Consider the following 19,102-nt stretch of genomic DNA (forward strand, 5'->3'; position numbering starts at 1 on the left):
TGGATTTATAACTGAAGCACATGACAGAAAGCAGAAAAATTTTTTAGTCATGCCATTTGATTTCTGCTTCAAGGCTATTGATTTAAAATAATTATGGGTGGCTCAGATGAAATTTGCCCTCTTGCACGGGTCTGTTAGCATTGCTATGACAAAATATTTAAGTTTTTATCTATGAGTAATTAAAAATTTGCAGAAATTCTATCTTTGGAAATTACAAGTAAGTATTGTTACAGTCTGGGTCAACAGATTTTCACCTGCTTTAGTGGTACCACCATGCTGTACATATTATGTATTGCACTGGTGGCACTCAATGACTGGGTACAGAAACATGCATACAATATCATTCAATTGTGTCTCCATTTACTCCCTAAAATTGTCACGTATTGCAATGACCTCAAATGATATTAGGCATGACTCCTGTACTCTTACAGGTATATTTATTTGTGTAGTAATAACATCAGTAGAATTTCATCCAAACATAAATTATTATTAATAATGCAAAATTAAGAGGTAAATCACATAGAATAGATGCACTTGACATGAACATGACTCACTTTTGATGAGTAGGGATTCCTTCCCAAGGATGATGTGAATGTAGTTGTTTTCTGAGTACTATATGAGACAGGGGACTGGTATTGTTTCTGCTGCTTCCCAATGTACTGCTGGTGGTAAGGCTGCTGGTTGTGTGGTGTGTTAGACAACACACTACTGCCATTCAGAAGAAGTGAGGATGACACTGGGGAAGTCAGTGACTTCAATGTGGCAGGCTTACTAGAAGGCGTAACTGATAAAAGAGAGAGAACAAAAGTCTTAGCACTTCAACAGATAGCAAGTGGCCAGGATAATTTCTTCCTTATTGTAAAACTAATTTACACATTTATCAAGGATATGAATGGAAGTTTGTCAGCTTATTAATTCAACTTTCTAGATTAATTATATACTTGAAAATAATGACATTAATAACTCTCCACAATAGGCATCATTTAAGTTTAACTAGACAGAGCCCTCTGATGCCTCTAAACATAAAAAAATATTTCAATAATCCATCTATAAAATAAATAATAAAACACTGTAATCATAAAATTAACCTATTCTAGGATGCTTTCCATACTGGAAAATAATGGTTGATATGATTTGTTAATTGCTGATTATTCAAAAATCATTTTATTTCATGATTCATGATTAGATTCATTGGAATGAAAATGTAATCCATACACCACTAATAATAGCATTTGACAAATAGATATTTTTAGCGACTTTTTTATTCTTCAAAGAGAATACTGTACCCACAAAAGAATAATGGGATAAATATTTTCAAGATTTTAGCAGATATTTGGGGAATATCAGCTTACCATTTACTGCACTATACCCAAATGAGTGAGACTATGCATGGAAAAGTCAATAATCTTACAAGTTTTACAAACTGCTATTCAAATAAAACCTAAATTTTGTTTACTTACTATGAGTATTAATGTCTAATTTAAATAAATGATCATACTAATTTTACTCACCAGGTCTCTCGCCTGGTTCAACAAGAACCTCCACATAAGAAATGGGAAAGATTCCTCTCCTGCTGCCAATTCTACCTTCAAACCAGTTATTGTCCACTTGTCTTGTGAGGACAACTAATTCCCCTGTAATCAAAAATGTCAGTAAATTATTATGTTGGCACATCTCAATATTAACATATTTAAAAAAATTGTGTGTATAATTCACTCACATGTAACCTACTGAACATAATTGTGTCAAATTAAAGTTTAAAAATTATGTTTTCAATATAAGGTTTGGAACTGGATTTTAAATACACATGTCTTGCATACATTCTCCCAAAATCTTGAATTAATTTAAGAAAATGCCTTCAGAACAATTATCATTGCTATAGTAACATTGCTTAGCAAATATTTTAATCGAGTAATAATGGCAATTGCTATTCAAACAGCAATGAACTAATTCTACATTCTCTTTAAAAACACTGCCAAAATATGGGTGTGCATGCATTCATTTTCTACATACATTTTACACAAACTATAATCCCCAAGGTTCTATGAATGAGATATAATGTTGCTTATATACCGTGGGATATACAAGGAGCAATACAAATATACATACATCAAGTAAGAAATAGTAAATCATTAAAAATATACTTTTCACATTTGTGTCATAGTAATACATTGAACCTAGTACTCATAATATGTATGTACAAGCATAATCAAATTTTTGATTTCCATAAGGTAAGAATGGGTATGAATTTTTTGGATTATATTTAACTCTCCTTATGAGATATTTAGGTACTCTCTACTGAAACTCATTTAATTATTTACAGGCAAAATACCCATGAGTGTATAGGAAAAACACAGATAAATGAGTGGTGCAAGCAGTTTAAAGATGGTCAAATATCTGTTGACAGTGACAGACTTCTTCAACATGATAATGTGCCAGCACATTTATCACACCTTGTACCACAGTTTTTGGTGAAACACAAGATTACACTACTTTACCAGCCTCCACATAGTCCCAACTTAGGCCCCTGTGACTTTTGCCTGTTCCCAAGATTGAGAATTCTGCTCAAAGGGCACCAGTTCCATGACATAGAGATGATTCAAACTAATGTGCCATGTGTACTGAAGGCCATACCAAAACTGGCGTCCAGAACTGGTACAGTTCTGGAAGTCAGTTTCGATCCTTACAATGGGAGGCACATTAGGAACAATGTTACCACTATCATACATAACAAAGTCAATATGGAATGGCAAAGGCCATTTGGCACCATTGAGTGGTTTTTTTCTATTGAAAGTAAGTCATCATTAAAATAAAATAAGATCCAACATCATGCCTTTAACATTTAATATTGTATTATATTGCTTAAAACCATTTAAGTTTGGGTAATTTGACAACTGAACCAATTTATTATCTCTAGCATTCAAAATGAAGTTAGAAATGTTATAATTCCCAAGGTATTATAATTTTCTAATACCTAAGCAAATGCATAACATCACTTTCACCACACACTGAAAGCATAATAATGTTAGTTTTGCAGTGCCCTCTCACACCTAACTCTTGGTCAACAGAATACCTTACCTTTGATCAAGGAGAGTTCAAGATGAGTTTGGGCAACAAAGTTATACTTGGCTCTTGCCTGACCTTCAGTTGGACGCTTGGGTATTGTTCTAATTCCATCATAAGGAATTATCTGTAAGGAATATGAAAAACAAGATTTGTTAAGTAATCAATCTCCATGGAATTAATTACCAAAGGGCAAACGTGGGGGCAGAAAAATACTTCATTGATGAAACACCCAAGTACTTTCAGTTATTTGATTCAAATAAAGTAGCAGCACATTTTATTATTTATATTACTTAATCCAAGCTCTCATGCAATTTTGACTACTTTTGCAACTTTAAGCAAGATATTATTAGCTATACGACTCCTCGACTCGAGAAAACCTTTTGTATTCAGCTCAATGCTATGAACCCATACTTTTAGCTTTTGAGAAAATGATCATTAATATTTATCTATTTTCAGGAATAAGCACATTGCAAACATTAACATGTTTAACCAAGTTTTTCTGTCTCTACTATTGGCATCTTCAAGTCAGAAGTGAAAATCCCAAAGCAAATGTAATCAACAGAAACAATATTTTAATTAAAGTTTTCAATATTTTATTTACAGTTAACTAACTCAAAATCCACCTGAGGATGATTAATAATATACTTTAAAATGAATAAAGATTCAAAGGGAATAAAACATGATAATTATCTGTCTTTGAAAAACAGGTTTGTCGGTAGACTTAAATCTTACCTCAACGTAATTGAAGGGGAAGAGTCCAATCATTGCATTGTGCTCCCCCTCGTACCAGTTCTTGTCTATTTGTCGGCGTACAAAAATAATATCTCCTCTTCTGAAGCTCAGTTCTCTGTTAATAGAAGGATACTTAAATTATTGTGATACATCAATTTCTTTATATAACCTTACCAAATCAGCAAAATTCATTAATCTTAAAAAATAACTAAAAATTAATTGAAAAAAATGAAACCATTAAAAGCATCCATGATAGATGAACTCTGGAGATATTTACAGAAGTCTATGCAGTGATGCAGAGTTGAGAGAATGATACACTTTGCTAATGGCATAATTACATTGAAAAAATGCAATCATGTCATTTATTACTAATTAAATCCCCTAATTCCATAATTACATGCTTAAAACAAATAAATATTTTAAAATAAGTTTTTTATAAATATAACTTATCACCTTAATGTTCACTTTCATATACATACCTGTATACTCAATTACTTGGTTTTTTAAATAGCATTCATACATAAAATCATGATGAGTTCCTTCTGGTGGAAGGCAACATTCTTACAACCTTCTAGAACTGAGTAATAAATTATTTAAGTAATGAAATAATAATTTCTCCATAGTGATGTTATCATTGGCATTCATTGGACAAAGACTGAGCATAACAAGTTTCTTTGTCACTCCTTACAAAACTCAAGGCAACACTACAGTAAAACCCTCTTCAACCCTGCAAGCTACCTACCTCCATTCATTCTGTCCAACATGCCTATCCTTTCCCTGCCTCTTTTTTGTTTGTCTAATGTTCTCAGTTCTCTAATAGGCTTTATCATTATATTACCAATCAAAATCCTATGCATTATCTACCACTCCTGCCTCCTTTGTACTTCTCCAAACCCTCCCTCACTATGCCATGCCTTTCCATTTTCCTTTTCCATCCTTCAACAATGATGCATAAATTAATTATTAAAAAATAATAACTGTAAAAAAGCTATTGCATGGATACAACTACAATGTTAACTCATGAATTGCTGATTTAAAGAGATGTGCCAAAATGGGACACTAAACTAGCACTCTAATTCTTACTAATCATGGACAAAATTTTACATATTTTAACAAGAGGCCAGAGTAAGAAGCTTTGGCCAAAAAACATCAATAGCTATGGAATTTGCATAGTTTCAGGTGTGGTATGGACTACCTGATGATGATGTAGTACATCAAAACTTGATCAGTAATAAATTTTTATCTAATGGAATTACGTGTGGTGTTATTTGGTCATTATGGAATTTTATTATTCTTAATAGTATAATTGCAAAAAATACACTATCTATAAAAGCCCACTAAAACCTGCTCTTCTCAAATCAGCATCTTCTATTTACATATTCAGTTGTTATAGGTAATCCAAGGGATTGATTTCTTAATGATGCTGAGGTCACAAGTATTAAACCTGCATTTTTATTTCAGCATTCTACAGTTAACATTATGGCAAAAACAATAATCAACAGAAAACAGGCACTTTAGAGGTAAATTTCGATATTTTTATGTTGAATTTGAAGACTTGAATTATTTAATTAATTCTAAAATGGTTACGACTAAATGGATGATTAAATCTTCTCAACTTTTAAGTGATAGTCAAATTTTTTAGGCAAGATTTTCGACTGAAGATGTGACACAATTAGAAGAAGAAGGGAGGGTATATGAAAAGAGGAGATGAGTCATGATTTGATTTAAATAATTATATGAACCATTAGTTTAATAATTTGCAAACTGGCTAGTCTGAAGGTTGTGGCTTGCAGACTAACCCTAGCCTAGCATTTTATTCATTGGAAGAGCATATCAGATGTATCTACAGGGTTTTGATAATTGTGAAAATATGAAGAATGGTATAGTCTCTAAGATTAATGATATTCAGGTATTTAATGGGCATTTTCATTGGAAGTAAACTAAGTACTCCAAAACTTTTCCACAACATATTGGGCGTGAAATTAGAGATATTTTTGGCCAATAAATATTTGGAAAAAATTGCAGTTATGACAATATTTGAATACCAAACCAAAAAACTCATTAAGATATAACAGATTTACTGGTTAATAAATAATTTAAACGATGCCTTAATGTAAATATTGATAAAAACTACAGTACTTGCCTGGACGTCTGTCCAACAAAATTGTACAGGGCCCGAGCAACCACCTTTGGTTCAGGGGTATGATCCCTTACTTTAGATTTGGACGGCACTTCATCAAGGAAATTGTCATAGCGATTCAGAGGAATAGGTGATTTCTGTGAGGGCCTGGAAGTTAAAAGAGTGAAAATTTATATTTTTTTAAAGTGCACATCCTGAGGGAAACTTTCCTTTGATCCAATAAAATTTACATAGAACTCCTGAAGTTGGAATACCACATCAATTAATTTATAAAAATTAGACGTATGAATTAACATAATTTCTCTGCATATCCTTTTGGTGGACTGAGATTTTTTGCTTTCCAGAGTACAGGTGTTGTTTTGTAGACAAATATGCTCATAAGCATCATCAGGTTTTATCATGAAAAATATTATATTACAACATGACATACATTCCATTAAGAAAAAGTAAAACAATACCTGAAGATGTTTGAAAATATTTGCATTTACTTTACAGTTTTTTGCAAAATCTCTAGTTTGCAACACTGTCAAAAACATTATTGAGTGCTAAATGCACATAGTCACTATTTTCCTTTTAGAAATTATTGGTTATTATAATAGGATAATATTTATCTATATTTTGTATTTTACTGAAGGAGGTTACTTTTCCATGAAAATAGGCAGATGGGAATGACCTAAATGTCAAAGTAAACAGTCCATCATGGTCATAACTTCAAAATATGCTAGCTTTAGAGGAAAATATTGCCTGAAAAATAATTAATTGGAGTGAAATCAAAACAGGAAGTGCAATCGATGGAATGGAAAACAACATGATTTATTCTTAAGTTTTATTTCATCATGCTTCAAGAATTGGAGGTTAAATGCAAGTGTTAAAATTATTTAGTAAGGTATTCTTCATGCATATAAGTTATACAGTCAGGGTTCATGTATACAATTGATAATATTGTGCACAGTAGATTGACAAAAAACAAACTTTCATTATTTCAATTTTCACATTTTCATTAAAGGTGACGTTTAAACTGTTTTATCCTTTAATAATAAAATATTACCACAAGATAATGTTCAAAACACTATCCTTAAAACAAATTATAATTTTTGCAGACATAATATAGGCACTAAGATTCTCTTTTAAACTCAGTTAATCTTACTCAAAAATTTCATTTATTTTGCAGCTTCTTTCCTATAAAAATTTTCAACTTGCAGCTGTATTTCAATAAATTTACATCTAAAAATTTATGATAAATAATATATTGCAGATGCAAGATAGTTAAAATAGTCAATTAATTTATGTTTTTGGAATTTTTCAGGAACATTTCACGATTAATAAGAATGGAAAGTCAGAAAGCATGCACAAAATTTGAATATAAAAACAAATAGTGCATGTATGAAATCAGTGTTGGCCATCAGTTGCATCATGGGCAATCAGAGGGGAGCAAACTCACGTGAAATTGTCCGTGTGCCTCCGGCTCTCCATGTCTTGAAGCTCCTGGAGGTACTTGCGTCGCCGCTCCTCCTGGTAGATCCTCCGCATGGCCTCCTCCTGCCTCCGTGCCAGCTCCTCCTCAGGGAGTGCCTCCTTGGCCTGCGCCCGGATTGGACTCCGGTAGTGGATCGTCACCTCAGACTCCACGTACTTGTGCGGTGATTCTATGGCAAGAGTCATACAATGGTACTCTAGACCTCCCTCACGACCGGCCAACCAACCCAGGGGGAAGGTTGAGAGGGTGATGGAGCACACCTCAGGATATAGGAGGGCTGGACATTGGAGGTAGTTGAAGACGTATAGCAACCACAAAAAGGAACCGTGGGATAGCCAGTGGACTTATGTGTGGGTGTGAACAACGTGATCCCCTTTTTCAATTCTCTGATTCAATGCCTTAACATTCACAAAGTACAACATGTTTCATTAAATGATAAGTGTAGGTATGTATCTATCTTTTGTTGTGAGCATTTACAAAACAGTTGTTGATTTCTTTTCTTTTATCACATCAGTGAACTATTTCCAGAGAAAGCACTGTCCTTAGAAATTTCCAAATGAAAAAGTTAAGAAACTCATGAAAAGGCTTCAAACAGGCCAAAAAGACAACTTTTTGGGAAAAAAGTACGTATGGCTGGTTATTTCCTCCTTAAATTGATAAAAAAATTAGTGATGTCAAACAACATCAGGGTTAAGATACGTGTGTACGGTGTAGATACATTATTTTAAAATTAACAACGTTGCATTATGAGTAATATAAGGTAATTTTAAGCTTTGGCGAATAATAAGCAGTCAAAAACAAGGTCAAGAAAGCTTGAATTTAACTTCAACAATCATGATAACAATTCTTGGCAATAACTTTATCTCTTTTCTATTCCCACACATCCACATAATTAACCCCACAGGTAGGATATAGTACGGAGTATCAAAGGGAACTTTCTTTGTATGTGTATCAAAAATGGCAGTACAATTTCCCTGCTAATATTTGGCTGGATAAAAACAGCTATTTGTAAACTGAAAAAGCTGGGTCAGAGATTTTCCACTACATATACATTGGCATATTTTGAATGAGTAGCACTCATTTAAGCATCTTTTATGAGGATAACATGAAGGAAAATAGAATCTCATCGAATCATATTGAATCGTTTGGAATATTAATTTGGCACTTCTCTTTAAGATCCTGAACTATTGAAATCTTCCTGAATGAATTTAGCTTTGCCAGTCACGCCAATGTTACATCAATAAGAAAGAAAAAGCATTTTTGGGTAACCTAAGTTTTAAAATGGGAATAATTGAAAGCTTTGTAAACTGAGGCAGCTAGAAACTTAAAAAAAAAGAAAGTGTCATGTCTGATGTGGTGGAATGGTTCCATTAAGACAAAAACAGGCTGATAGTTTACCCGTAATATTTCATGATGACTAGATTTGATAGAGCACATATTTTTTATTTCAAAATGATCTCGTGCATCAAAACTAGTTGTAATAAAACATTATTTGTGGATAACTGGATATTTGTTTTTCATGGCTATTTCGCGAAAGCAGAGGTATATTTAAATGTTATGGAAATATAAGGGGCAGTCAAATGAAAATCAAACACCTGCTACAACAACCAGTCTATGCACCAGGAAGGACATAACCTAACAACTGCATGCATATGTGAGTTGTCACTATGTAGTTCTCCTACCACAGCAATGGCAGCATCGATGCGTAAAAACTAGCTTCTAGCTTTCAGTGGACCGTGTGTTACGATGGCTATTTGGTTTTCATTTGACTGCCCCAAGTATATTTTATAGAGGAGCTACCCATTGATCATTATTATTCCCTTATATTTGATGATGAGGTATCCACTTAATTATGTTGCTAAATACATGCACTGTATGTGCAAATTTTCCGCCCAATTCAGGTATCCACTGGATGCAAAGGATTAGTCACACCAATGCATAACTGAAATTTGCATGGTATTTACTAAGTGGACAGAAAAAGCAAGTAAGTTAACTATTCAAGAAAAGAGGCAAACTTTTGTGAAAGCTAGATTTTTCCGTCGGCGACCATAAAATTCAGGCCAAGATATGCAGCTACGCTGTACTTTTTGTCTCTTAGATGTATAGAGTCCACCAAAAATATCCCTAACTATAGTAAGCATAATATGACGTAAATGTGAGCTGGCTAAAATATTACGCAAACTTCGTTTATTAAAAAGAAAAGGCTCCAAATCGAACTGATGGATCAATTCTTATGGAGTGAAAGAGGAGACAGGAAAATATATTTTGGAACTCTGTGGAATTATTGATAATTGATCTTCTCGGGAAACGTATTATGAATAATGAAACGCCTTTGTTGACGCAAAGTCACGAAAAAACTGAAATGAAATCAACATCCCCAATAACCCATTCCAGGGAAATAGCGTTTCGTTAAAACCTTAAGACAAATAAACTTGGCTCGAGCGTTTGGGCGTAATATTTTACTGGGCAAACACCACACCCACACATTAAACAAAGTAGTTTTGATGAGGATTTTTAAGCATTTCCCCTAGTGCTCGGATCGCTCAATCGAAAACCTTGTATAGTCGTGGCTCTACCATGCATGAACTTCCAATTACAGACGAAGAGGGATGCCTCCACGCCTAACTTCCGCCCGAGGATAAGAAGCTTGGGGAATTGCGTCATTTATCGAGCAGCTTTCATCGCAGGAAGCACCGCCGCTGCTTGCAAGGCACGAAAATGCAGTTCACATTAGCCTGACGATAAAAATAAGTCCCAGAATATGGAGTCTACGAAGAAAGAGATCATTTGGCGGCATCAAAATTACGATCACCTAAATGGTATCAAACACAAAGATATATTAGGGAAAAAATCAAGATACTTCGTGGTAGTATTGATTTTAAGGGCAAAAGTGTGCGACTAATGTTTAAAAGGTCCTGGATTCAATATGGTTGGAAGATATGGACCTACCCAGCTAAATCTAGGTTGTTTAATGTTCCGGGGGAAATTAAGATGGTACGGTGCCCATAATATGCCTTCCCAACATTAGGGCCCGGGTTTGGATCCCGGAGGGAGTAAAATCTTTCAACATTGTCCCAATCCTTATTGGTTGTTGAGCGGAGATCAATTCAAGTGAAACACACCGTCCGTCAAATGGGACGTCAAATTATGTTACCTCTTAGCACTTCATCACGAGTAGACTGATGCCTGGGTTTCTCCCCACCCTTCTGCCATTCCCTGAAAAACCTATCTCTACCAAATTGCTCACCTCTCCCTAATGGCGCGAATTATCTCACCTGCGATCGCCTCACCTAAAACTATCGCCTCAACTAAAAACCGCAGGCCCCACAGAGAAATTAGCTCCTCCTTACACAGTGTGTGAATTTCATATGCTATAGGACTAAGTACTGCTAAATGACAACGTTGACATAGTGAGCTTTACAATGCAATCACGAAAACAGCTTCTGGTCGAAGATTGTGTTTCAATTTTAATTAGCATTAATTATTCTATTGTTTTAATAGGATACGGTAAAATATTTGCTTGTTTCATTGTAAACTCTACGCCACTCTCTGAATTAAATGATGATAAACTACCCTACCCCAGGTCGGACGTACCTGTAACATATCTCGTTAATCCAATGCGTGAAAACCGTTTCGGTTAACCCAAAAGCTGAAGTCGAATGTCATTAGGAGCATTGACGTCCAATGTCACATTACGTTTTTCGAGGACAATTTGGGCGAGCCCTCGAACGTTTGGGAATATTTTGCTAAAAGCATTATTCCAATTGAACAATTTCTTAAGACAGGTTCAAACAAAAATACAGAATTCCATGCAACAAAAATTACTCGTGAAATGCATCAGTTGTTACATGCGCCCTTCCAAAGCTGTTCAGCATCATGAGTCTAGTGAATCCGCATTGTCAGATATAAAAGAAGGGTATAAACTGAAATAAATTTCGGCACTAGCCGCGGGAAAAATAAATATTCAGTAAATTAAACTTTTGGAATGAGAGGAGACCAAAGGCGGACGAAAAACTATAATTTGAACTAAATTCCGCAACTAGTCCGGGTCGAAAAATGATTGTTCAACGAATCGACTCCTTTTATGGGTAGATTGGTGGAGAATAATCCCATGATAAACGTAGACTAAGATGACAAACTCTCCTTCGCGGTGAATCGAAAGGCCAGGTTGCGTAAGAGTGCTCGAAATATTTTTTCCTGTCGATTGCTTCTTCTGTTCGTCAAATATTAATATAAGTGGAAGCCAATATCAATTAATTTGCCGTGGGTCACGCAGTCTTTAAAATTTTAGCACACGTAAATTTTCTATGCTTTTCCCAGTTAATTTTTTCAGATAATATCTTGCTTGAAATAATTCATATGGAAAAGGAACGTCGTAGTCTTCCGCCATTTGAACGAATAGCAAAACGACCTGTTCCACCACACTGTAGCACACATACCCATGTACACAAATTGGTGAAATACACACAGTACGTGTAGTTGAATCCTCCGTGATGCTACGCAATACCATTGTGAAAAATTTTAGGGTATTTCCATGATGGTCATCCTAAGTAACGCTAGAATCTGTTAATTTTGTACAAGTCAAAGTGAAGAGGGCGATTGTTTCGTTTTTTTGCAGTACTGCCTATTCTCAAAAATCACTCAACTTTCACGAGGCTCACCATTGAAGACATTACAGATGCTTCGAATCTTAAGTGTTCATATGAGTAGGTAATATCTTATCATAAAACAAGCTTCAAGTAGGTATCACGTCACACCATGATCTTAACCAGAAAGAAAATGTCTTGGCGTGATGCTTTATTCATTGTTTTAGGTTCTTCGAATGAATTCCACAATACTCGGGATCATTACGGCACTACAATTACCAATGAATATTCCCTCATTCTGGTTTTTCATGACAACCTATCTGACTGTGCTAACCGATATTTTGATATCACTGTATGCGATCTAGAGCCTGAAATCCTATTGCACGCCGTATCAGAGTTAAAGATGACAGGAGCAATGCGGATGGCCTGAAATACCACTGATAGAGAAAGATAACCTCCGGAGAACATATATATCATTCATGTCGTGGGGCGAATTATTGAAATAGGATGGCCTAAAATAATTTCTCCTGGATGAACTTTAGTCCTTCATGATTACCACGGAAGCATGTGTCAGGCGTGCATTGACTTGATGACCGCTCATCGACCTAACATAAACTCACGGGGTATATGAAAAAAATTGAAAATTTGATCTCCAGATCAAATAACTTTCATTATCGCCAGCGAGATCCCACGCCGAGGGTGGAACATTGTACCCCACCAGAAATATCTTCTCAAAAATATCACGGACGGAGGCAGGGTCAGAGATGTCACGCAAGCCACCACGAAAAAAAAGAACCTAGCCTTTGTTGTCACTTAGTGAGTAAGGCGAATTATCATCGGTGATTACACCGTACCAGGCAGAAAAGAAACGTGTGCCCGCCGGGATAAGGACCAATCTTGACACAGATTGTTGAATGCGTTGGAGCACTTGGCTTAATTGCGTCAAAAATAGCGAAAAGAGTCAAAAGCACCGCAAAAACTATTACCAGCAGCCTTGATGACGTCTCTTTGCCCTTGTGAGAGCTTTTCTTCTTCGGTGAAAGCCTCTGAAATTCAGCCTTCAATACTAAAAGCTGAAGGAAAACACACGAATTAACATGCGCCAAACGGTTAAGCGAGTTATCCCTTCCTTGCTCTACAATCCCGCGTCACAAGAGCTCATCCCGCTAAGTCGCAAAACCTTTCCTTTCGACCTTTTTCTCGCTTGATTCCATCAGGCTAACTCTTCAGGCGGCAAAAAAGTTATTAATCTCTTTCAACTAATGCCTGGAAAATGCATTGTAGTACCCGAAATCACTAGTATCCGAAAATATGACCTTAGTTGGCTGCACAATATGCAAAAAGTGTATATCAACTTTAACTTCGCAGTATGTCGCGAATTAATTCATGATTTAAGACAAATTTAAACTAATCCAAACTCTAGTCACCAGCAGCAATGATAAGATAATATCGTAAATCAATACAGGAAATTTTGTATAGCACAGTCAAAAATATATATGTTCAATTCGCATAATCATCAATGGCATAGAAATAATATGTATTATTTATCAAAAAACAAGAAAATACTTTCTTCGGGAGCTTTATTACTTTAATCTCATTTTATATCAATTAAATATATTTAAGCCAAATCAACATTCATCAAATTAATTCCGAGTTTAACGACAGCATTACAGCAGCGCCAACAACTACAAAACCGACAACTCAGAATGTAGGCCGCAAAAGTTTATTGTATACACCCAACAGCTATTATAGTTAACCAAGCTCGTATTAAATAACTCTAAATATTCAGTAGAAATATTGTAGGTATAGTTATCACTGTTTAAACCAAGTTGAAGTGAAATATATGTGCTAAATATATGTATTTAATATATGAATATATGTATTTAAATAGGGTATTTTCATAAACTTTGCCGAAAGTTAAGTGAATCAACGTCTGCCAGCCAATACGAATATGTCACCCACTCTTACGGAATTAAAAATCATCAATTAAAATCGAATTTGGCGCCGTAAATTGTTCCTTAAGTAACACTTAGGGCCGTAATTTAGTTAAATACGATACCTTTGGGCCGGAATCCCACTTCATATCCATAAGACATCTATTATCCATAAAAGCCAGGTGACAAGGTTTTTTTCTATACATACAAGGGGACAAAGAATGCATATATATTCTCGCTCCACAGTCGTGAATTTTAACGTGAAATTTTGAAAGGAATGGCAACAACGCAGTTTTCATAAAAAATATCCTCCAGAGGTATTTCAGCATTGGAGCAGCGGCTTAAAGCACTTATAAGGCGTCCAAAGAATCTTTACTGCAAAACACTGCCATGAGGATGTTGCGATCAATAATGATTGTTCTTCTTTGTAAGGTCATCTGCGAATAAATTTTATGGTAAAAACAGTATTTCTTCGTTTTTTGAACTACTCGACAATATTTCGCGGAAGCAGTTTAGGGTAATATTTGCATTTAAGACAGGAAGAAAAATAATATAGGGGAAAGTCAGGGAAATGTTGTTTTCCCAATGTCTTTGGCACTCGGGTACCTCTGGATGTCACTAGTGGAGCTTTTTAAGATGCGGCTTTCGAACGAAAACGCGCTCGAAATCTGTAATCAAATTATCAAAACCTGTTTTCAAGTATCTCCTAACTTCTGGCTAGAGGATTACTATATTGGCATAAGAAGAGCGATGCCAGCACATGTAATTTCTCTGAACTTCGTTCCATCGAAAAGATCCGTACTGTATGCTCCGGGATCTTTGTTTTCTGCGCCAGCTTTCCTATTAAATAGCGGAAGCTCACTTTAACATATAAGGTGTGAGAAATTCTAACAGTTCCACGTTTCAGTTTCATTTTTCGAAACGATTTCCCGGCGTAGAACGAGAATTCGGCCGAGGGGCGACGGCTATTAAGAAACCAGCCGCAGGTCTCGATGTTGCTGAGAAACATTTTGAGATTTTCCTTATGTAAAAGCTAGTTAACGATTACGCTCGAAGCACTCGTCTAAAATAATTTAACTACATCGATTTTATTGAGTGCACTCTGTGTTTCCACGCAGGCAAGGACATAAAAGTAAGGTACGTCGTTCGTGGTAAATTCCGTAAGATTAGTCAGCTGACCGCAGGCAATTTAAACCTACTTCCCAATACTTTCTCAAAGCAATTCGACCTTTAAGATGCAGATTATTTTTCCCTCCCTTAGTTGATGGCCAAAAAATAAAAAGGATGTGGCCAAAGACGCAGATGTAATAAAAAATAATCATCTCAGGTTCGATGAGGAGGAATTCCATGGCGTGATTATAATTCCTCACCATACAATAATGATTTGAATTAGGTGATAGTTACAGGCAGGCTGGTCAGAGATAACTCATTAGGTAGGTCACAAATGTAAGGGACGTTAAGTTTTTATTGTCATGAAGGTATTTTTACAAAACATTAAGAATAGCACGGGAGTGCAGTGGCCATCCTGCATTTGGTCTACTTTTTCCAATACAAAAATCCGTATATTATGTTTCTTATAAATGCATTTTCTTTTGGCACTTTGCGTCGTCTCCCTCTCCCTACGTCGCCATTAACAAATGTGGTCGCAAATATTTTCTATCGTCGCATTTTCTCCCTCATAACCACCTACTTATACGTCACTTCACTCATGTCCACGTTTAAAAAATATAATCTGAATGCGAGGCGAATAAGTATTCTTGGAATATATATGATAATCAGAAAGCACTAAAACTAGTGCCGATAATTGTAACCTCAATTTGGCATTCCACTCTTCCCAATTACTATGAGATCATATTCATAGAGTGGGAAATGTATTTAAGCTTATAATAAACTTTAAAATTAATTCTACCCACTATCTGTTCTTTAGTGATGCAAAACGAATTTACAGATTATATATATCGGCTACAGACCATCGTCAATCCAAGTTTATGTCAGAGCAATTTAATGGAGAGTTTGCCGAGTTATTTAATCAAAAATGTGGATGGAAGAGACTACGTTGAATTCGTTAAAGTGCAATGTGTATTTTAAGACAAAGAGCATATATTTTTTGCTTGCCTACAACTTTACTTACGAGCCAAAAGTACAATTCAATTCAACTCTTAAAATATATTTAATACGATACTTTTCCATTCCACATCTTCTACCCTGTGGGTTTTACACAGATGGAGATATGAAATAATGCATATCATTAAATGTTTTCGATTAAAATTTCCCATAGTCCGACATTTTAATGAAAGAATGAAACAACGAACTATGTATGTATATTCCTCGAAACTGATTGTCAGTAGCTGTTCCGCTTTCCTGCTTACTTTGGAGGACACCGACAAATAGTAGGTCAGGAACAGTTGCTGTTAACCTATTTAGGTGCGAATACCAATCTACCGCAGCCATAAGGATTCCTACTGATACAAAAATAAGGGCGCAAATATTTTTAAATGCCTCGAAACGAATGCTTATTCCGACCGTGGCCGTGACTCAAAAAAGTTTGTTTACAGCACATTCGAAATCAGGATTTCGACCCATAAATGCATTACTACATATACTTATGCGCTTCACTTCCATGGTAAACAAAAGTTTTACATCGTGGAATTGTGGCGCCCATAAATATCGTAAAATATTCCAATCAAGCTTCATTCCGACTCATACCGACACATAAAAAGATCAATAATATTCCTATAATAAACTAACTTCAAAATGTGTATCAAATTATCCTGTCTTATTGGAAAACTAAGGTGGCCAATTTAGACGAAGGGAATCCATGTACGCGGCACATACCGACACGATATATGTTTTGAAAACACTTTCCATAACTAACCAATGCGATTAGCGCTTTTATTCTGATGCATCTATGACCGAATTTTATTCAGTGTTTGTCTAAGGGCGGTTACCTCTAACACGGTAGAGTTTCATCAGATGTTCATGCCCCAAGTCTGTGTAAGACAGTGTCATTCTGATTTCTAATGTTCGAATTTCACAGTTCAACAGTTCCTTCTTCGTAAGAGGAGAGTTCTATCCTCGTCTATCACAGCAGCCTTCGTGTTGATTACTGTGCTTTGGAAATTCATATATATTATAGCTACTACTCAATAAAAAAGTAACACATTGCTCCGTCTCTCTTGGCTACGGGCAAAAAGCCTTAGAAAAGGACAACCGAACACGATCAAATTATTCTTTTATGAGCAGCAGGCATTTTTCATTTTTCTGTAAATGCCAAGTGAGCTGGCTCTAGCTGGAGATCCAATATTCAAACACCACTGACATGAGTATCCTCCAAAAGATTATTACGGAAAATTGAGGATTGAAAATATAGATGTACTTCAATAATATGGTTATCATAATTTTTATACTTCAATAATTACCATTCTTCTTTTTAATGGCAGCATATAAAAGTCTACATGTTTAATTGATTGAAAACTGCGCATCGCCATTTCCCACTCTGTTATTTACTTGATTCACTTTATGATGATGGCACCTTAATACCGAAATTTGAAACACATTCAATAAAGTGATGACACTCTAATCTTGTATGATATCTTTCATCGTCACTTCGTCATAATTTCCCAATCAGATAATCAATTAAAGTCAGATCAAATTAAATCCACCAAGATGAGACTTTAATCAATCAATTACAATGATATTTCATGAAAGCAATTATGAAGCAAAGGGATTCTACATGTTTTCATTTTAGTCACTGCAAATCACTCAATTTCGTAAAAAAACATTTGCCAGAGTTGCGTGGTATTCTTGCTCCTTAATCTGCGTAAATAACTCCTTAGGGTTTATCCAACCATAAAAATCATTTAAGAAAAAAAAATTCTTTAAAAAAATCCTATTAAAACAGCAAAAAATAAATTTAATGCCAGATATACTAATTTGGAGTGCACTTGAATAGTATGGGTGAAATGCAGTATATTCCACGTTAAAATTAAAGCTATAATTCGGAAATATGCTTGGAAAAATATTCGAGACACAATTACAGCGCATTTGCAGTGAATGTATGAAAAGAAGCGCTTGCCGATCGGATCTCGGAGATCTGGAGAATTATCTCCGAAGTGATTTTTCAAATGCTTTTAATGAGCTGGAACCACCGAGTTAACAAGATTATCCTCAATGGATACTGAATAGAGCCGCTCCGTCTCTTCCATCGACCCACCCATTACGATTTCAGTGGAAATCGAACGCGGGAGCTCTGATTGCAATTTCATACTGCAACCGGACTGCTAATGACGTTTTCGGAGGAAGAGCCTCAATCGAGAGAAAGCCTATATACATTTAATGAGATAGAAACTCTCACGCTCCGGCTTGGGAACGACAAGGCTTCCGCTTCTTCCGGACTTGGAAACCGGCTGCCCTGCATCGTAATTGCAACCCTGCTTGCTTTACGGACAGCGGCGAGGCGGAATTTCGCCGAAACGGAAATTACAAATTGCGCTCACTGAGTCGGTAGTGCGTCACCTTGACTGGCCCCGAGAGGGGAGAGGTTGACAAGGGTGTCGACGAAGACGTTTAAATATTTAATACACCGTAGTCACTGAAGTTAACGCATTCGACCCTAAGATGTATCCTCATTCCCGAAGGGAGTTTAGATTAGTCCTCCAAGTCAATGAGAAAATATAGCAGGAGTCGGGTGAAACGTGCCCAATTTTTTATTCTAGGACTCACCTAACTATCCCCAGAAGTTCCCTTTGTACTTCTTCGACAAACGCTAAAGATGCTTACTTGGCCAAGTACTTAAAAATACCGCGCAATAGAGTACCTATAATTTTTTTATTTGAAAAACCTGTGTGGTTGTCAAAGCTACTAAGGCCACTTGGTACGTCCAATAATTTCAATATATTCAATGCTTAAAATCAGCGAATGCATTTGTCACACTGTCCAAAATCATTCGCATGATATTAGATATCGCTCTACTTTCCCCGCATAAATCAATGCATACTCAATTTCGAATTCATATTTCAGGTTGAAATCAATAATGTAATTATGAACGGGATTATGGACTTTGTGAATCGGCGTTCGAGATGCCCGTAACTTGACGCTTAAAACATTTTATTTTATCGCGAAATTGGCATTTGTTAATTCTTTGTACGACTAGCTTGCTCCAACCCTT

At 35.7% G+C, this 19,102-nt stretch overlaps 1 protein-coding gene across 9 annotated transcripts in view; it reads right to left on the minus strand.

The window, feature by feature from the left end:
- Positions 1 to 19,102, minus strand: part of CAP (Cbl-associated protein) — a 407,290-nt gene that overhangs the window by 5,820 nt on the left and 382,368 nt on the right. For all 9 annotated transcript variants that reach the window (XM_071583869.1, XM_071583868.1, XM_071583873.1 and 6 more), the window contains 6 exons: positions 7,380 to 7,584; positions 5,942 to 6,085; positions 3,799 to 3,913; positions 3,079 to 3,190; positions 1,512 to 1,634; positions 555 to 784 (listed from right to left, as the gene is read on the minus strand). In XM_071583869.1, coding sequence (XP_071439970.1) covers positions 555 to 784; positions 1,512 to 1,634; positions 3,079 to 3,190; positions 3,799 to 3,913; positions 5,942 to 6,085; positions 7,380 to 7,584 — 929 coding nt within the window. The remainder of the gene's footprint in view (positions 1 to 554; positions 785 to 1,511; positions 1,635 to 3,078; positions 3,191 to 3,798; positions 3,914 to 5,941; positions 6,086 to 7,379; positions 7,585 to 19,102) is intronic.

This window comes from Hetaerina americana, unplaced genomic scaffold, assembly GCF_022747635.1.
Source record: "Hetaerina americana unplaced genomic scaffold, ioHetAmer1.1.p SCAF_15, whole genome shotgun sequence".
NCBI lineage: Eukaryota > Metazoa > Arthropoda > Insecta > Odonata > Calopterygidae > Hetaerina > Hetaerina americana.